Source organism: Patagioenas fasciata, chromosome 1 (genome assembly GCF_037038585.1).
Source record: "Patagioenas fasciata isolate bPatFas1 chromosome 1, bPatFas1.hap1, whole genome shotgun sequence".
In the NCBI taxonomy this organism is placed as follows: Eukaryota; Metazoa; Chordata; class Aves; order Columbiformes; family Columbidae; genus Patagioenas; species Patagioenas fasciata.
This window is the reverse complement of record NC_092520.1, coordinates 160,170,824-160,184,449: the sequence shown is the minus strand read 5'-3', so window position 1 is coordinate 160,184,449 and position 13,626 is coordinate 160,170,824. Positions and strand designations below refer to the sequence as shown.

Below are 13,626 nucleotides of genomic sequence, written 5' to 3'. Positions count from 1 at the left end.
GCTCACATTTTCAACTATAATAGTTATAACAGGCACAGCTGAAACATTTTATAATGTATTTAAATAAAAACTTCCAGATTGCCAATTCAAAATAAATTTCAGCTTGAAATACAAGTTATTTGAAAGAAGTTAAAACGAGTGAAACTTAAATGTGAAGTACCGAAATTATGGAATTGAAATGAATGTTCTAAACCAATTTTTCCCCATTTTTTTCCCCTGGATTTTTGTCCTGATTCAGTACAGGGAAATGTTTTGATATGTTGAAAATTTATGTGGGATGGGAATCCATTTCTTGCTCATCTTACTAATCTTTGTAAAGTATTTTGAGAACATAACAATCTGAGACTTCATACACAGAAGGATATGACTAAAGCTATTTAACAGAGAGATAAAGTGAGGCATAAAAATAATTTCAGAGTAAAAAGGATAAAAAGAAAATCCAAGAGTAAAACTGACTGGTTAAGGCATCTGGCTCACTGTTTCAATCACCAGAACTTAATATTCAAAATGACGACTCTGTCTTCCAGTTAGAGATAAAAAGTCTGGTACATCCAGAGTGGCTGAAGCTAAGAAACAGGGAGTAAGGACTCCTTGGCATTAGTTTCCCATTCTCAGGCCTCCAGATGGAGAATGCTGAAATTTCATGTACACAGAGACATGTGCTTGGGTGAGCAGCACTGAACCTAAAGAGCAGACACCTTCCTGGTGTGGCCTGTGACAACACTGATGATTCCTCCATTAGGTTAGGACACTGACAGGTGCATTTCTTACTGAAGGAATACCTTGCTACGAACTATCCACATGACCTGATGCTGTTGGGATTTCAGAGAAAAAAGAATGCAAAAGCAAAGTAATGAGGAAATGTGACCTTTTGGAAAGCAAGTAAGTCTTAGAGAACAAAATTAAAACTAAGAATTAAAGATTTGTAATTTTATTTCAGCTGCATACTTGGCTGATCTGCAGAGACATATACAAACAGTGGCCAGCAAAAGAAGCATTAAGCTGCTTGGCTGCAAAAGTTTCTGGCTAATAAACTTAAAGTCCATTATAAAGTAAAGGGCACAAAAAGCTGATAACGTGAACTAACTAAAAGACAGCGTGAAGTCTGGACATTAAATCAGTACAGCAGGAAAAATGGAAAGATCTCTCATTTCTTCTCCTTGCCAAAACAAGTGCAATTTCTGCTAGTAAGGCAAAAGAAGGCCTTTGTTTTCAGTGAATTTGGGATATTAAGACAGTGGAAGGTTCAAAGGTCAATTGTTAATGAAAACCTGAAAGTGTATTTAACTAATCTAGGAAATTACAAGCCTTGTTGCCATGATACCTGGAAGCATTTATTCCCAAATTGAGTGCACAAGTAGATGTAGGGTCGTGAGTGGGAAACAAGTGAAAGTTGGTAAACAGCTCAACAGCTTTAGAGCTTCCTACTACAGAAAGAGATTATCCAGGAAGAGGAACTCAGCAGTATCAGGGAAAATTTTGTAAGCCACACTTTTGAGAGAGATTGTGTTGGGAAAGGTAATTTAAAAGCATCATAGAGGTTTTCCCAAGTTATTATATAGTATAGTTTCTCATTCAGTAAAAGAGTATTTCAGGTTCCAGGGAAAGCTCATATGAACATCGCAAGAAATCACATACTTCTATTAAGTGTGATTCTACAGAGTATTAGTTCTGTTTAATGGATAAGCAGCTGACTATATATGCATATTATGAATACCATTCTCACTAGACTGAAGAACACAGAGATTTCATTAGATTTAGTACGTGCCAGTAAAGCGATTGTAGGCTGTTCCCAGAGGCATAACACAACAGAAGAAGATATTATTCCTGCTCTCACAAGTCTTACACCTCCTACACTGAGCCCAGGTGTCAAGGGATTCCTCGTTCCCTGTCAGTGTGGAAGGTGGCAGACAGGAAGGGAAGATTTCACTAACTTCGCGGCAAAGACAAATAGAATATGTAAAAAGTATAAAGAGAACAGTTTGAAGTAACTGAGAACAGCTTGAAGTGCATTCACTAGCCTAAGTTTGGGATTCTGGTGTTCCAGGTGTTCTGCCCTCACACAAGAATAACAGACTGGCCAACAAGAAAAAGGTAAGCTAAACCAAACAAACAAAAAAAAGGCACACTGTTATTAATATGTGATTACATGACTGACTAGAAAAAGATTGCAAGAAAAAGATTGTGGAAGTGTTTAGTCCAAGGTTATCCTGGACTATGCTGGACAGAGGTATTTCCAGCCTCTTTAAAAAAGCAGGTAAGAATTTGGACTGCGGTGGATTCTGAATTAAAGACAGTGTTCCAGCATAGTAACTGACTGCAAGACATACCATGTTTTTTTCAGACCTGATTTCAGACAGTTAGGGTGCCACATAACACACATGCAGTATTGTCTAAGCAGATAACAAAACTGTAATTGAGGCACACATTACTCAGAAATGGTCTTCCTGTTACCATCTATCTATCCCCAACAGTGTCAAAAACTAACTGAGCTTTGTATATCAGTTTCTTCTTTCTCACTAATGCCTCACCTATGGAGTAATTTAATTTTACAGTCAGAACAACCCGCCAATCAGAACAACCCAACGGAGTCACCTCTGGATTGGTGCTGCCAGGCAGAGAACGGTCTGACCACGGGGTGCATGTGAATGGGCTCCACACCCCAGGTGTCAGGTTTTGTACAGTACTGCAAGTTTTTAATAGACGTGAACTTAATAGATGCTTCATAGATAAGCAGAAGTAAATTTGTAGAGCAGTCCTGCTTTTTAAATACGAAGATTTATCTGCTTTGTCTGAGGTTTTCAAAGGCTCTGATCAGATGTATAGTTGGATCCATATAATACATATTTCAGAGGGAAGCAAAACTTGGGGATTTGGAAGGTATTTGGAATTGCGGGCCTATTGTAATTTTGAATACAAATTATACTTAACTGTATACGTAAAAGAAACTATGGGTAACCTTTATAGTTTGGAGAAACATTTAGAATTGCATGAGAGGGTGACTAGGAAGCTCATATTCTCATCTTGAAAGATGACTCTAGCACTGCTGAGATTACTTGCTTGTGATGGTAAGCCTCTTTATTTGCAGTTTTACCTCAATAAAGCTGCTAATTTTATATATTTCTCTATTATGTATGCTTTCATTTAGAAAAAGAAATCGTATTGGTACATTCTAAAATAAGGTTTGATCATTGGCTCTATTTCTAGGATAGGTCACGGATCGTTTGGGATTTTTCTGTATAAGGATCTAAATACAAAAATATAGAGGGAAAAATATTTTCAATGCCAATACATTATTGCTGGGAAGTATTTTAGAGGCACCTGTTTTAATACAACCATTGACACTATAATTCATCTGCAGTCAGAACAGTGATTAACATGTTTAACAGCAATGTATTTCAGATGTTTGATTTTGTGGTTTCCCTTTACTCTGACATAGTCCTAATTCTTCCTGGATTTTACAAGAATCTTTGGAATAATTTTCAGCAATAAGTCCTAGAGCTGAAATAGGGAAAATAATTTACATTCTTCAGAAGTCTTATGCCAAATATAATGTTCTTAGCAATGCAACAAAACCACAAAGTCTCAGACATAAGAAAAGGCTTCAGTAATGTAACAGTAGCACTGGTATGACAGAGCCATGTGTGGCTGTGCACTGTGGGACTGCCTCAAGATGACAGCATGCATATTCTATTAAAAAACATTCATATGTCTTTGGCTTTCCCATATAAACCTTACTCTCCTTTGGTCTAATTGCTTTTTTAAAAGGGGACACAAGGTGATTTAAATGAGTTAAATGAAATTACCCAATTTGAAAAGAAAAAAAATTACATTGTCTGATAATAATGCAATGTTATCTGATTACTAAACCCTCTACAAAGCTCTGTGTAATTTTAGCTTAACATTTCATACCAAAATGAATTATAAATCAGGTGGTTATAAATATTATAGGGCTGTCTAAAATTGACTCATGTCAGTGTTAGTGCTAGCAGAGTACCTTACTAAATTTAGAAAAACATCGTAGGCAAAGAACAAATACTACAAATTCTTTGTCAGTACATGCTTTCTCCTCCCTGCCTAATATCACCTTTTTACACTAAAAGACAAAAGGCTTCGTTCTCAAAAGTGACAAGCAATTTTGGGTGCTGAGTCATAGATGGAGAGAAAGAAGTTGGGTTTAAGCAATGTTAACTGTCTCTTCTAACAGCTGCCTCTTTATCCTCCAGCATCCTCTGTTCTGTTTTGCACCAGTGTCAAAATGTCCTTGCAGAATTGCACATGGGGTGCTGATCATGCAAACCCCATCTCTGTGTTGTCTTTTAGCCATGAGCCTGAGTGTAGATCTGAGACTTCTCTGAATGGAGTACAAGGATGTGGTATGGGCTGGAGGGACCCCCCTGGTAGGAATAAGAGTAGCATTTTAGCTATGCCTACAATCCTCCAATATGTTCTCAGAGACTTAGTGCCGAGCATTTTTCAGTGTGTTCCAGTGTTCAGTTGTGATTTTTCCTCAGAATATTTTGAATTTAAGCAAGAATAAAATATAACTCCTATGATAGTTTCTCCTTCTTCAGTAAACTTCCCTAAAAGTCCCCCGCCAAAGTGTCTCCTCTATAAAACCTGAGACTCTACTATTGAGTGTGAAGGCTCACATACAGAGATAAGGAAAAAAATCCATTATCTGCAACTTAAGAAAGCAAAAAGAAGAAGAGGTAAAAAAGGAACCACGTTAGTAGTTTCATCCTTTGATCTACAGTGGGAAATCTACATGTCTTATTTTTACAAAGCAAACAAAATATGACATTTATCCACCTTCATCCCTCCCGTTATCCTTGTCTCTGCCAAATGCCATTTGGGCTTCCCCCAGTCTGCTCTTCACTAAATCCCCTATCTTAACCAGCTTCTCCATTTCCCTGGCTCTCCACATTTACGTATTCCAGCTACACAACTTTAATGCTCCCAGCTCCTGCTCATATCTGCACGATGCCACACACCATCCCCTGCCCATCCCTTGCACATTAGGAAGCTCCCCACCAGCACTGCTGCTCCGATTCTCGCCTTCACCTCCCCACCCTGCTCTGAATTAAAACATACTGCTGCCCTCAAGTACATGGTACTTTGCTCACCATGAAATTGATTTAATTAATGTGAGTTAATTAAGTAGTTTGGGTCTCTAGCAATTCCTGAGACTTAGTATTAGCAAATAAGACAAGGAAAGTGACACAGTCTGCAGTGTTAATAAAATACGGCAGCAGCTTTTCCCTGTCAGCCTAACTTCTGTCGGGATACGAGTGCTGCCACCCCACAAGAAGCAATGACATGATACACCAATTTTGCTTTTAGCATTCTGGAAATTCTAACACTGAAAGTTGCCCATATCCTGCACAAACCAGCATCCTAGAAGTCTGCCTTAGTGAGAAGCATTTCTCGCAAGTTGAGGCTATGAAATGGTTTTGGAAATGAAGTGTTAAATTACAATCGGCATTTCCGAGATCTTTGCTAGCAGCAAAGTCTTGCTGAAGAGACATCAGCACAGGTATGTGCAGGAACAAATTTTAAGAGCATTTCCTATTCTGATTTAATAATAACACAACAATCAGAAGAGCCTCTATAGGACAAAAACGCAAGACAAAAGACTTGGGATTTTCTGGTGGCTTCTAAAGCAAAAATATCCTATTGTAGCAAGCAGTACGTGGCACAAAAATTGGGCTGGCAAACACCAGCATCCAACAGACCAGGCACTCCTCTCATGTGTGCCCTGGAGAGGCAGTCTTCCTCTGGGTCACCCGCAGAAGTAGCTCTTCTGCCTCATCCTTTGGAGGAGCCACACTCTGCACAACACTGTCCTCTCTCAGGCTGCTGGGGTCAGGGACTGTCCCTGTGCAAAGCGAAGGACAAAATCTATTGGTGTCACAGAGCTGTCCTCTACTAAACACCAATGTACATGTAAAGAGGAGGAGCTCCCCATCCTTTCTCACTCTTCTGCAAGAACAAGTATTTTCAAGTCCCTGCCTGACCAGCAAAAAAACTGCTTAAATCAATATGTAGCTGTGTTCACACACAGTGTTGCACTAAGGTTTTTTAATTTTTTTATCTCGATCCTGATAATTCCATTTCCTCTGTGCCTAGTACCAGTACCTTCCTCTCCTGCAGCCCATTCACTTCATCACTATTATAGCTGATATAGAGGCAACTTGGGTCAGTCAAGATGAACCAGGGTACCATGTCTGCTCCCTAGGGAGCAACACAAAAGTTGTTTCTAGTAGAAATGCTGATATAATCTTTCAGGTACAGTAAAGATGAAAGGCATAACAAGAAAACACTCAAAGGACATGAGGAAATGGAAGATTAGAGGATATTTCCCAGAGACAGGGAGGTAAATGAGTACTTCTTTTTCTATTTATATTTTGTTAGCCCATTTTACTCAGCTTATGAAACAATATTTGTCCATATTACGGTCCTTTTTATTACATAATTGATACTACATATGCTACATTATTCCTCAATTGCTCTAAGAAGATCTAAAAGATACTTATCAGCATTCCTCTTTTGCTCCTAACATTTTGTTTTGTGTTTAACCAGCCCTTCAGCTGATAAGTGGACAGAGTAAGTTCCCCATCGCTGCCCAAGTGATAATGCCATAGAAATAAGAATACACATGACAATAACCAAACCCAGTTATGCTTTCACTATTCAAATAATTATCAGTAAAGGGACAAGTACAGCCCTTTTTCTGCAAAGCCTGGATAAATGAGCTCTGTGTAGGAAATTCAGAAGAGACCTGAAGGGAAATAAATTCGGCAGTTAATCATTCATCTCAGAGTGCAGTGACTGCTGAGCAGCTCTGCTGCCCATTGTAAAGCCTCTAAGTTGTTACTACATCGTGTTAGACCCAGTAGTCTGTACAGCTCTAGTTTTGCTGGTCATGTCCCTGATTTGCACTGTTCAACTGAATTTTCCTTAGTCCAACCACACAGGGAAAGGCACCAAGGATTACTACACTATAGCACTTATGAATACCCTTTCTGTATTCTGATTTGTACCTCTTCCTCTTTTCTCTTTCCTCACAGCTAGCTGTATTCAACGCCTAGCAAGACATTTCCCTTCAGGATATTATCATGAACAAGAAAAGATTAGCTATGGAAACTGCGTGCATGATAAGAACACTATACAAGTGAATATTACCTCAGCAACATGAACTTAATTATTCTGATAACATTGGAAAGGTTATTTCTCCACTTTTGAAGAGACAAGCTCTTTATATTTTTAAAAGGTAAAACATAACCACAACCAGAAAGCTCTGGTCTGCTTCAGTACAGTATATAAAAGGTTTATGGATTTCATCAAAACTGATTAGTTTATTGTCTAGACCACAGATTATTTTTCATAAGATTTCTTGTCACATCTGTGAGCCCTTCTTGTAATGATGGATGATACTGGTACCTTAAAATCATCATTTTCTCTGTCAGCAGGGAAACCCACTGAACCTTGTCATATGGAATATCACCTCATCCCCTGTAGCCTTATAATATAAGGGCATAATCCATTCTCACAGGGGTACACAGGAGTCCAGGATTGAACCTACACATAACTAACGGATTGTTATTCAGGACAAGTTTTCCAATTTTGCTTGGATAAGCTGAAATTGCTACTGAAACATTGAACCAACCATGGGCTTCAACATTCAAATCAAAGCCAGTGATTTGGGCCCTTCTGAGGAATGGCGTTCCTAGAAACAGTGTCTGTCAGTGTTATTCTCTCACAAAATGAGAAGTATGGATCCTGTAAAGGTGTAAGTGTCAAGTAAAATCTATGTTTAGTTTGCAAAGAAGTGGAATTGTATACCTTCTGTAATTTCAGGCTAAATGTTAAAGCCTAGTATGCCATACAGTCAATTCTACGTATACAAATAAATCACAGTCGATATATTTATGGTCCTTAAAACACATTTTTCTGCAGTTATAGAGAGACAAGTAGTCCTACCATACATGAGGTGGAACAATCAACTATATGTAATCATTCTCTTCTGCAGTAGAATTAAAGACACTTATAGTAATGGACTAGGCAGAACCAGGAGTAAACCACTGCCAAAGGTGTCAACAATTTTCACCTTCACCGTTTATCACTTAGAGAAATCTGCTTGCTGCTTGTATATTCTTCTATATGATTCCAGAGGAAAAAAAAAAAAATATTGCTTCACATTTCATTTTAACAGTTAATTGCTGCACAAATACATAGCATAAAGAAAAGCACATTTTATAAAACTGAATGGTTCTGAAATATTCAATTGCCTCTTTATTTACATTTCTTATGCAGCAGATACATCTAAAAGACCTACTCTGAACCAACTCTTTCTAAAGGAAGGCAAAGTTAAATTTGCCTAGAGAGGGTCTGTACCAGCAGTTTAAACTCCTCATCACTTTGAAAGCAATAGAACTGATGTTTATTGCTGTGCCCTGACGAACTACAGCCCCGCCTCTGGATAACTAAAGATTATATGGCAGATGGATGCTTTAAGAGCCTTCCCTGGAGCTTCCCAGTGGATATCGTGTTGTCTGTTTAGATGATAAACTCCTGCAAAGGCCTGGACCAGTACTTTTCCTGTGTTTTGTGCAGTTTTACTATTTATTGTGTTTAAAATTATCATCACGATTAATCCATAGCTAAACCACCCTAAGGAAGTCAATGTCGCCTGGTCTGCAAGAGTGGAGCCTCAAATGTGGCAAAAATACCATTTTCTCCCTGTTATTTACAGTGCCTATTATGGTTCCTCAGGGAGCCATGTGTCCAGTGCCTAATTCATGGGTCATGCAGGGGAGATGAGCACGGACGTTATTGGACTGTGAATTAGGCCACCGCTACGTAACACCCCCAAAGCCTACAGGGTGACATTATATATGCATATATATATATACACCTCTGTGCTTCCCACAACATCTATCTGTGCCATCAGGTCCTAGTGAACCAGACAGTAAACCCTTGCCAACTTCCTGACCAAAATCACCTGCAGAATCAGCCAGAACATCACACTTCGCAATAGCAGCAAACATTCCTCAGTGTGCTGTTTGCATTCCAGTTATTGTCCCTCTTTGCGTACTTGTAGAAAAACTGGTCCCTTTGTATAATATTGTCATACAAACTGCAGCTCTTGCAATGGTAAAAAACAAGCTGGAATAATGTATCATGGATTATCAGATGACACCACATTAAGGTGATTTTCCCTGCCTACTTCTTTCACAATAATTGAATCAATAGTGATTTTTCCAATGGGAAAAACAAAACAAAACAAAACAAAATGAAACAAAATGAAAAATGAAAAATACATAGGTAATTTCTGGCAGAAAGACTAAATTTATTTTCAGTATGTCCATTGTCTATCTTGTTTTTCTACTTAATCTGATGGTATGAAAGGACATTTAATGACACAAAACCATGGTGCACACCAAGCCACATGTGCCTGTGGGCAGTGCACCAGCAAATTCCACAGTCATTGTTATAGAACTCTGGACAATAATTTATAACTAAGCCATTGGACTTACATATAAATTGGTGGATGATTTCTGTAAGGTGTATGGGATAGGCAAGTCTCACCTTTTGCTAAATGTATACAGTTCTTGTTCTTTGGTATTTACACTTAAGTAACATGACTTTCAAATAACTTAAACTGGAAAGTGGCAAACTATCTCCATCATCTAACTGGCTGGAGTAAATATCCCATCTGTAAAGCCTTCCTTGGGAAAGGAGCTTCCTTCACATTTGTGGTTAAAAGGATGTGGAAGCACAGAGAGAAACAAATCCAAAGGGGACAGACAATGGGAAAAAGACTTGCAAAGCAGATACATATAATATGTATTGTCCTATCTGTTAGGACAGTAAATTCCTGGCAAGGCCCATGCTGTTATCTTTTTCAGCGCTCTCTACAGCACTAAATCTTACTTCCCAGGTTTAGAATTATAACTGTGATAAAATATGCAGGCAAAAATCTCCTAAGAAATCCAGCATAACTTGCCCTGTTGGTGTAGAACACTACCGTTCCACATATCTCAAAATACAGCTTGAATTCTGAATTAATGTCACATAAGAAAATAAATGTCTAACTCTCACCCCTGATGTTCCACCCTATAAAACATTTACACATCTGATAGGTTTAACTCATGAATTACAGTAGCAGTTATTACAATCAATACTGAGTACCTGACAAATCTAAATAAGAAAGTCTCTACAACACTAAAAAGCCTTAACATCTCTATTTTAATCAATCAAAAAAAAAATAACCTCTGTTTTTCTGACTAGTAAAATCCAGTCACATTACATTATGGGTATATACACTTGCACAAAACAAATTTTCAAGTAAATAAGGGAGAATCACTCTCATGCTGCACTAAACTGTGAGTCATGAACACTTCCAGCAGTCCACATTCACTTGTTTTATCTATTTACCATAAATGAACTCATTTCAGCCCAGAACTTAAACAGATACTTAATATCCTGTAGGTTGTTCCAATACAACCAGAGAAACAACAATTTATTCTTTTTCATGTTTGAGTTCCACAAATTCATGTTCTAAAAAAGGATAATGAACTTCTGAACATTTTCAAATAAATGTAACTATATTTTCAGGTCTTCCTCAGAAGGAATATTCTATAAGTTTCAGACATGTCAAGCAAAATTTGATATTAAATTTTACCTTTAAATCTACTGGACAAGCAAAGAGTACTCAGGGTTGAGAATGTGCTCTTTTTCTCACTGAGCATGAATAGGTGAACGTAGAACCTTCTAAGGCTATCTCGTAATTCTCTAGCATCAGCTCTATATCCTTTGCCTTAAAATATGATGCTGAAACTGTTTTAAACAACAAGATGAGGATTCCCCAGCATCAGCCAGGAATGTCAGCTTGTCTCTGAGATGAAGGAAGTGTGTAGAATCAGCTGGGAGGAGAAAGGAAACAATCTAAGAAGTAGAAAAAATGCAGGGGCAGAGATGCCTAAGTACCTATTTATTACAGCCAGTGTAACGGTCCCCATAGGACCAGTTCAGTTGGCTTCAAAATTGGAACAGCTGGAACCCCTTGCTTTGTAGAGAGGTCCAGTTTAGTTCTTGACTGCTTCCCAAGAAGAGTGAGGTATATATCTGACTACTTGAGGTATGAGCATGGAGAGGTCCACTCCAAATAATTACTTAAAAAGAAGTATCAGACCTTCCAATCACATTCCAAATTACTTCATGGAGTGTGACAAAATCAAAAGAAAAGGAGAGGAAACAGATGTGTGACGTAAGATGTAGTCACAGGGAGAACTGTCAGGAAGCAAATGGGCACATTAAAAGCTTTGCCTTGTTGTTCTATTACTGTAATGATATTGTTCAATTCTTTTAACTAGCTTCATCTTTACTACAGTTCAAATGGAAGGGCCACCACTTAGTATTTACACCAAGCAAAGCTCAGAGATTTCTACAGAATCATCTTCATAAAAATGCACACACGAACACTTAAATAACTACAGCCTCTTGAAAGATATTCATTGAGAAATGCAAGTACCTGTTATCTCCAAGGGCAGGATCCTTGGGTTTAGCATCACTATCATAAACAAAACGCTCCTGGGAGATCACTATGACATTGTCCGCAGTTTGATTTCCCAAGATAGTGATAACAGGATAACCCATCTGTAGTGTCCACTGATCCATTACTTCCTGGATATTTACAGATTTTCCAACTCTTTTTAAAGCCTTCAAGAAAAAAAGAAAAGTTTCAATATGTTGAAGCAACACAACCATGCAACACGTAAAACTTTGGGGTTTGGTCCCAGAAGACCATAAGTAGTTTTATAGGTTTAAATAACCAGCACACATCCACACAGGCACATTTACACCTAGTGCACACATAGTAGATGTTTTAACCAACAGTTTCTGTACATTTTAAAAAGAAACATTGAGCAGTCTTGCCAGAGAGAGGAATGACAGTCAGAAAGTCATGTCTCACACATCATTTGCTGTAACATAAGATACAGCCTGCTTTACAGGGTTTTAGCAAGACCCACAGAAATACTAGGTGGTTGTTTCCAAAAGGTATTCTTGACCAACTAAGGTTAAAAAAGACACAGTGTTAGTTGATGTGGGGTACCTGCCACAAGGCATATTCAAAGGGTCTCATTTCTAAAAGCACAGAGCTGTTCTGTTCTGAAAGTGACTAGTTATTTCAAAATACTGTCCCTCATGTCCAAAGTGAGGCCATGTACACAAAAAAATTCCTAACTCCTTCATAAACTGTACCTGTCATAACACACAAAGATTACTGTGTCCATATTTGATACTGCATGTCAATAAAAATGCTGGTTTACAACTGGATTTTCATCTGAAACAAAAAGAGATACTATGACATCATGGCAGATGAGACTGGGTGTGAGGAGAATGACAGGCATCATTTGTTCTTGAGCAACGGAGATGTCCCTAGCTGACAAACAGTTCTAGATCACAGACTGAGCAACCTCTGGTGAATATAAGCAGAACCCAGCAAGAAGTCTTTGGAACTGAATCGGAAACTGTAATGCATTAGGAACATACCATCTGGCAACAAAACTTCTTACAAGGCAAACAGAATTATTAGCCTTAATGGATTTGAGCATACAGTACAGCTGTAGTGGTTATGGCCCAGAATGCAGTCTCACTTCTGTTCTGTTTTATTAATTGTGGTTTCTGCTCTCCTTTCAAGATTAAGATCACAACTCTGACCTCTCATTGTGCAGAACCATCCCAAAAGAAGACACCAGATGAAAAGCAGGAAGCAAGAAAGACTTCTGAAGTGGCATTCAACTTCTGATTAAGACATAGATTTAATAGCCTAACTGTTTAGTTAATGGTCCAAAGCTGCACCAGGGATTAGGAAGCATTTATGTACTGAGAGGATGGTCAAACACTGGAACAGGCTTCCTAGGGAGGTGGTCAATGCCCAAAGCCTATCATTGTTCAAGAGACATTTGGACAATGCCCTTAATAACATGCTTAGCTTTTGGTCAGCTCTGAAGTGGTCAGGCAGTTGGACTAGATGATCATTGTAGGTCTCTTCCAATTGAAATACTTCTATTCTATTCTATTCTATTCTATTCTATTCTATTCTATTCTATTCTATTCTATTCTATTCTATTCTATTCTATTCTGCTGTACTCTATTCTGTTCTGTTCTGTTCAGTTGCCCACACAGAGGTGACTAATGTAATTTGATCTTCATCTGCCACTCCAGAAGGCTACAGATTTCCCCACAGATCTTGTGTCAAATTGATTAGATCCACCTGAATATCTTAAACACCCTACTCCATCTAATCTGGCACTAGTTGCCTATATTTGAACAACTATCTCAAGTTCCTAGTCAACAGTCAGTGGCTCAGGCTCATTTTAAAATAATTGTGTAGTGACTAGTCAACTGAATTACTTTTAATGCTCTGCTGACTACACTGACTAGATTTCTGGCACTCCAATTGTTCCTGTTCACCTATGTCAAATGAGATGTCCTAAAATATTCAACACATCCTCACAGAACTGGTGGGCCTACAGTAGATGTAGGTAGAATAAATTAAGGTAAATGTTGTTAGATGTCTATGAACAGGAAACTGAATCCAGCCCTCATTGACAACAA

The 13,626-nt window shown here is 38.3% G+C and overlaps 1 protein-coding gene across 2 annotated transcripts in view; it reads right to left on the bottom strand.

Moving 5' to 3' along the window:
- TRHDE (thyrotropin releasing hormone degrading enzyme) overlaps positions 1-13,626 on the bottom strand; it is a 218,370-nt gene that overhangs the window by 66,257 nt on the left and 138,487 nt on the right. For both annotated transcript variants that reach the window (XM_065844053.2, XM_071799303.1), the window contains one exon: positions 11,537-11,724. In XM_065844053.2, the coding sequence (XP_065700125.1) occupies positions 11,537-11,724 (188 nt within the window). The remainder of the gene's footprint in view (positions 1-11,536; positions 11,725-13,626) is intronic.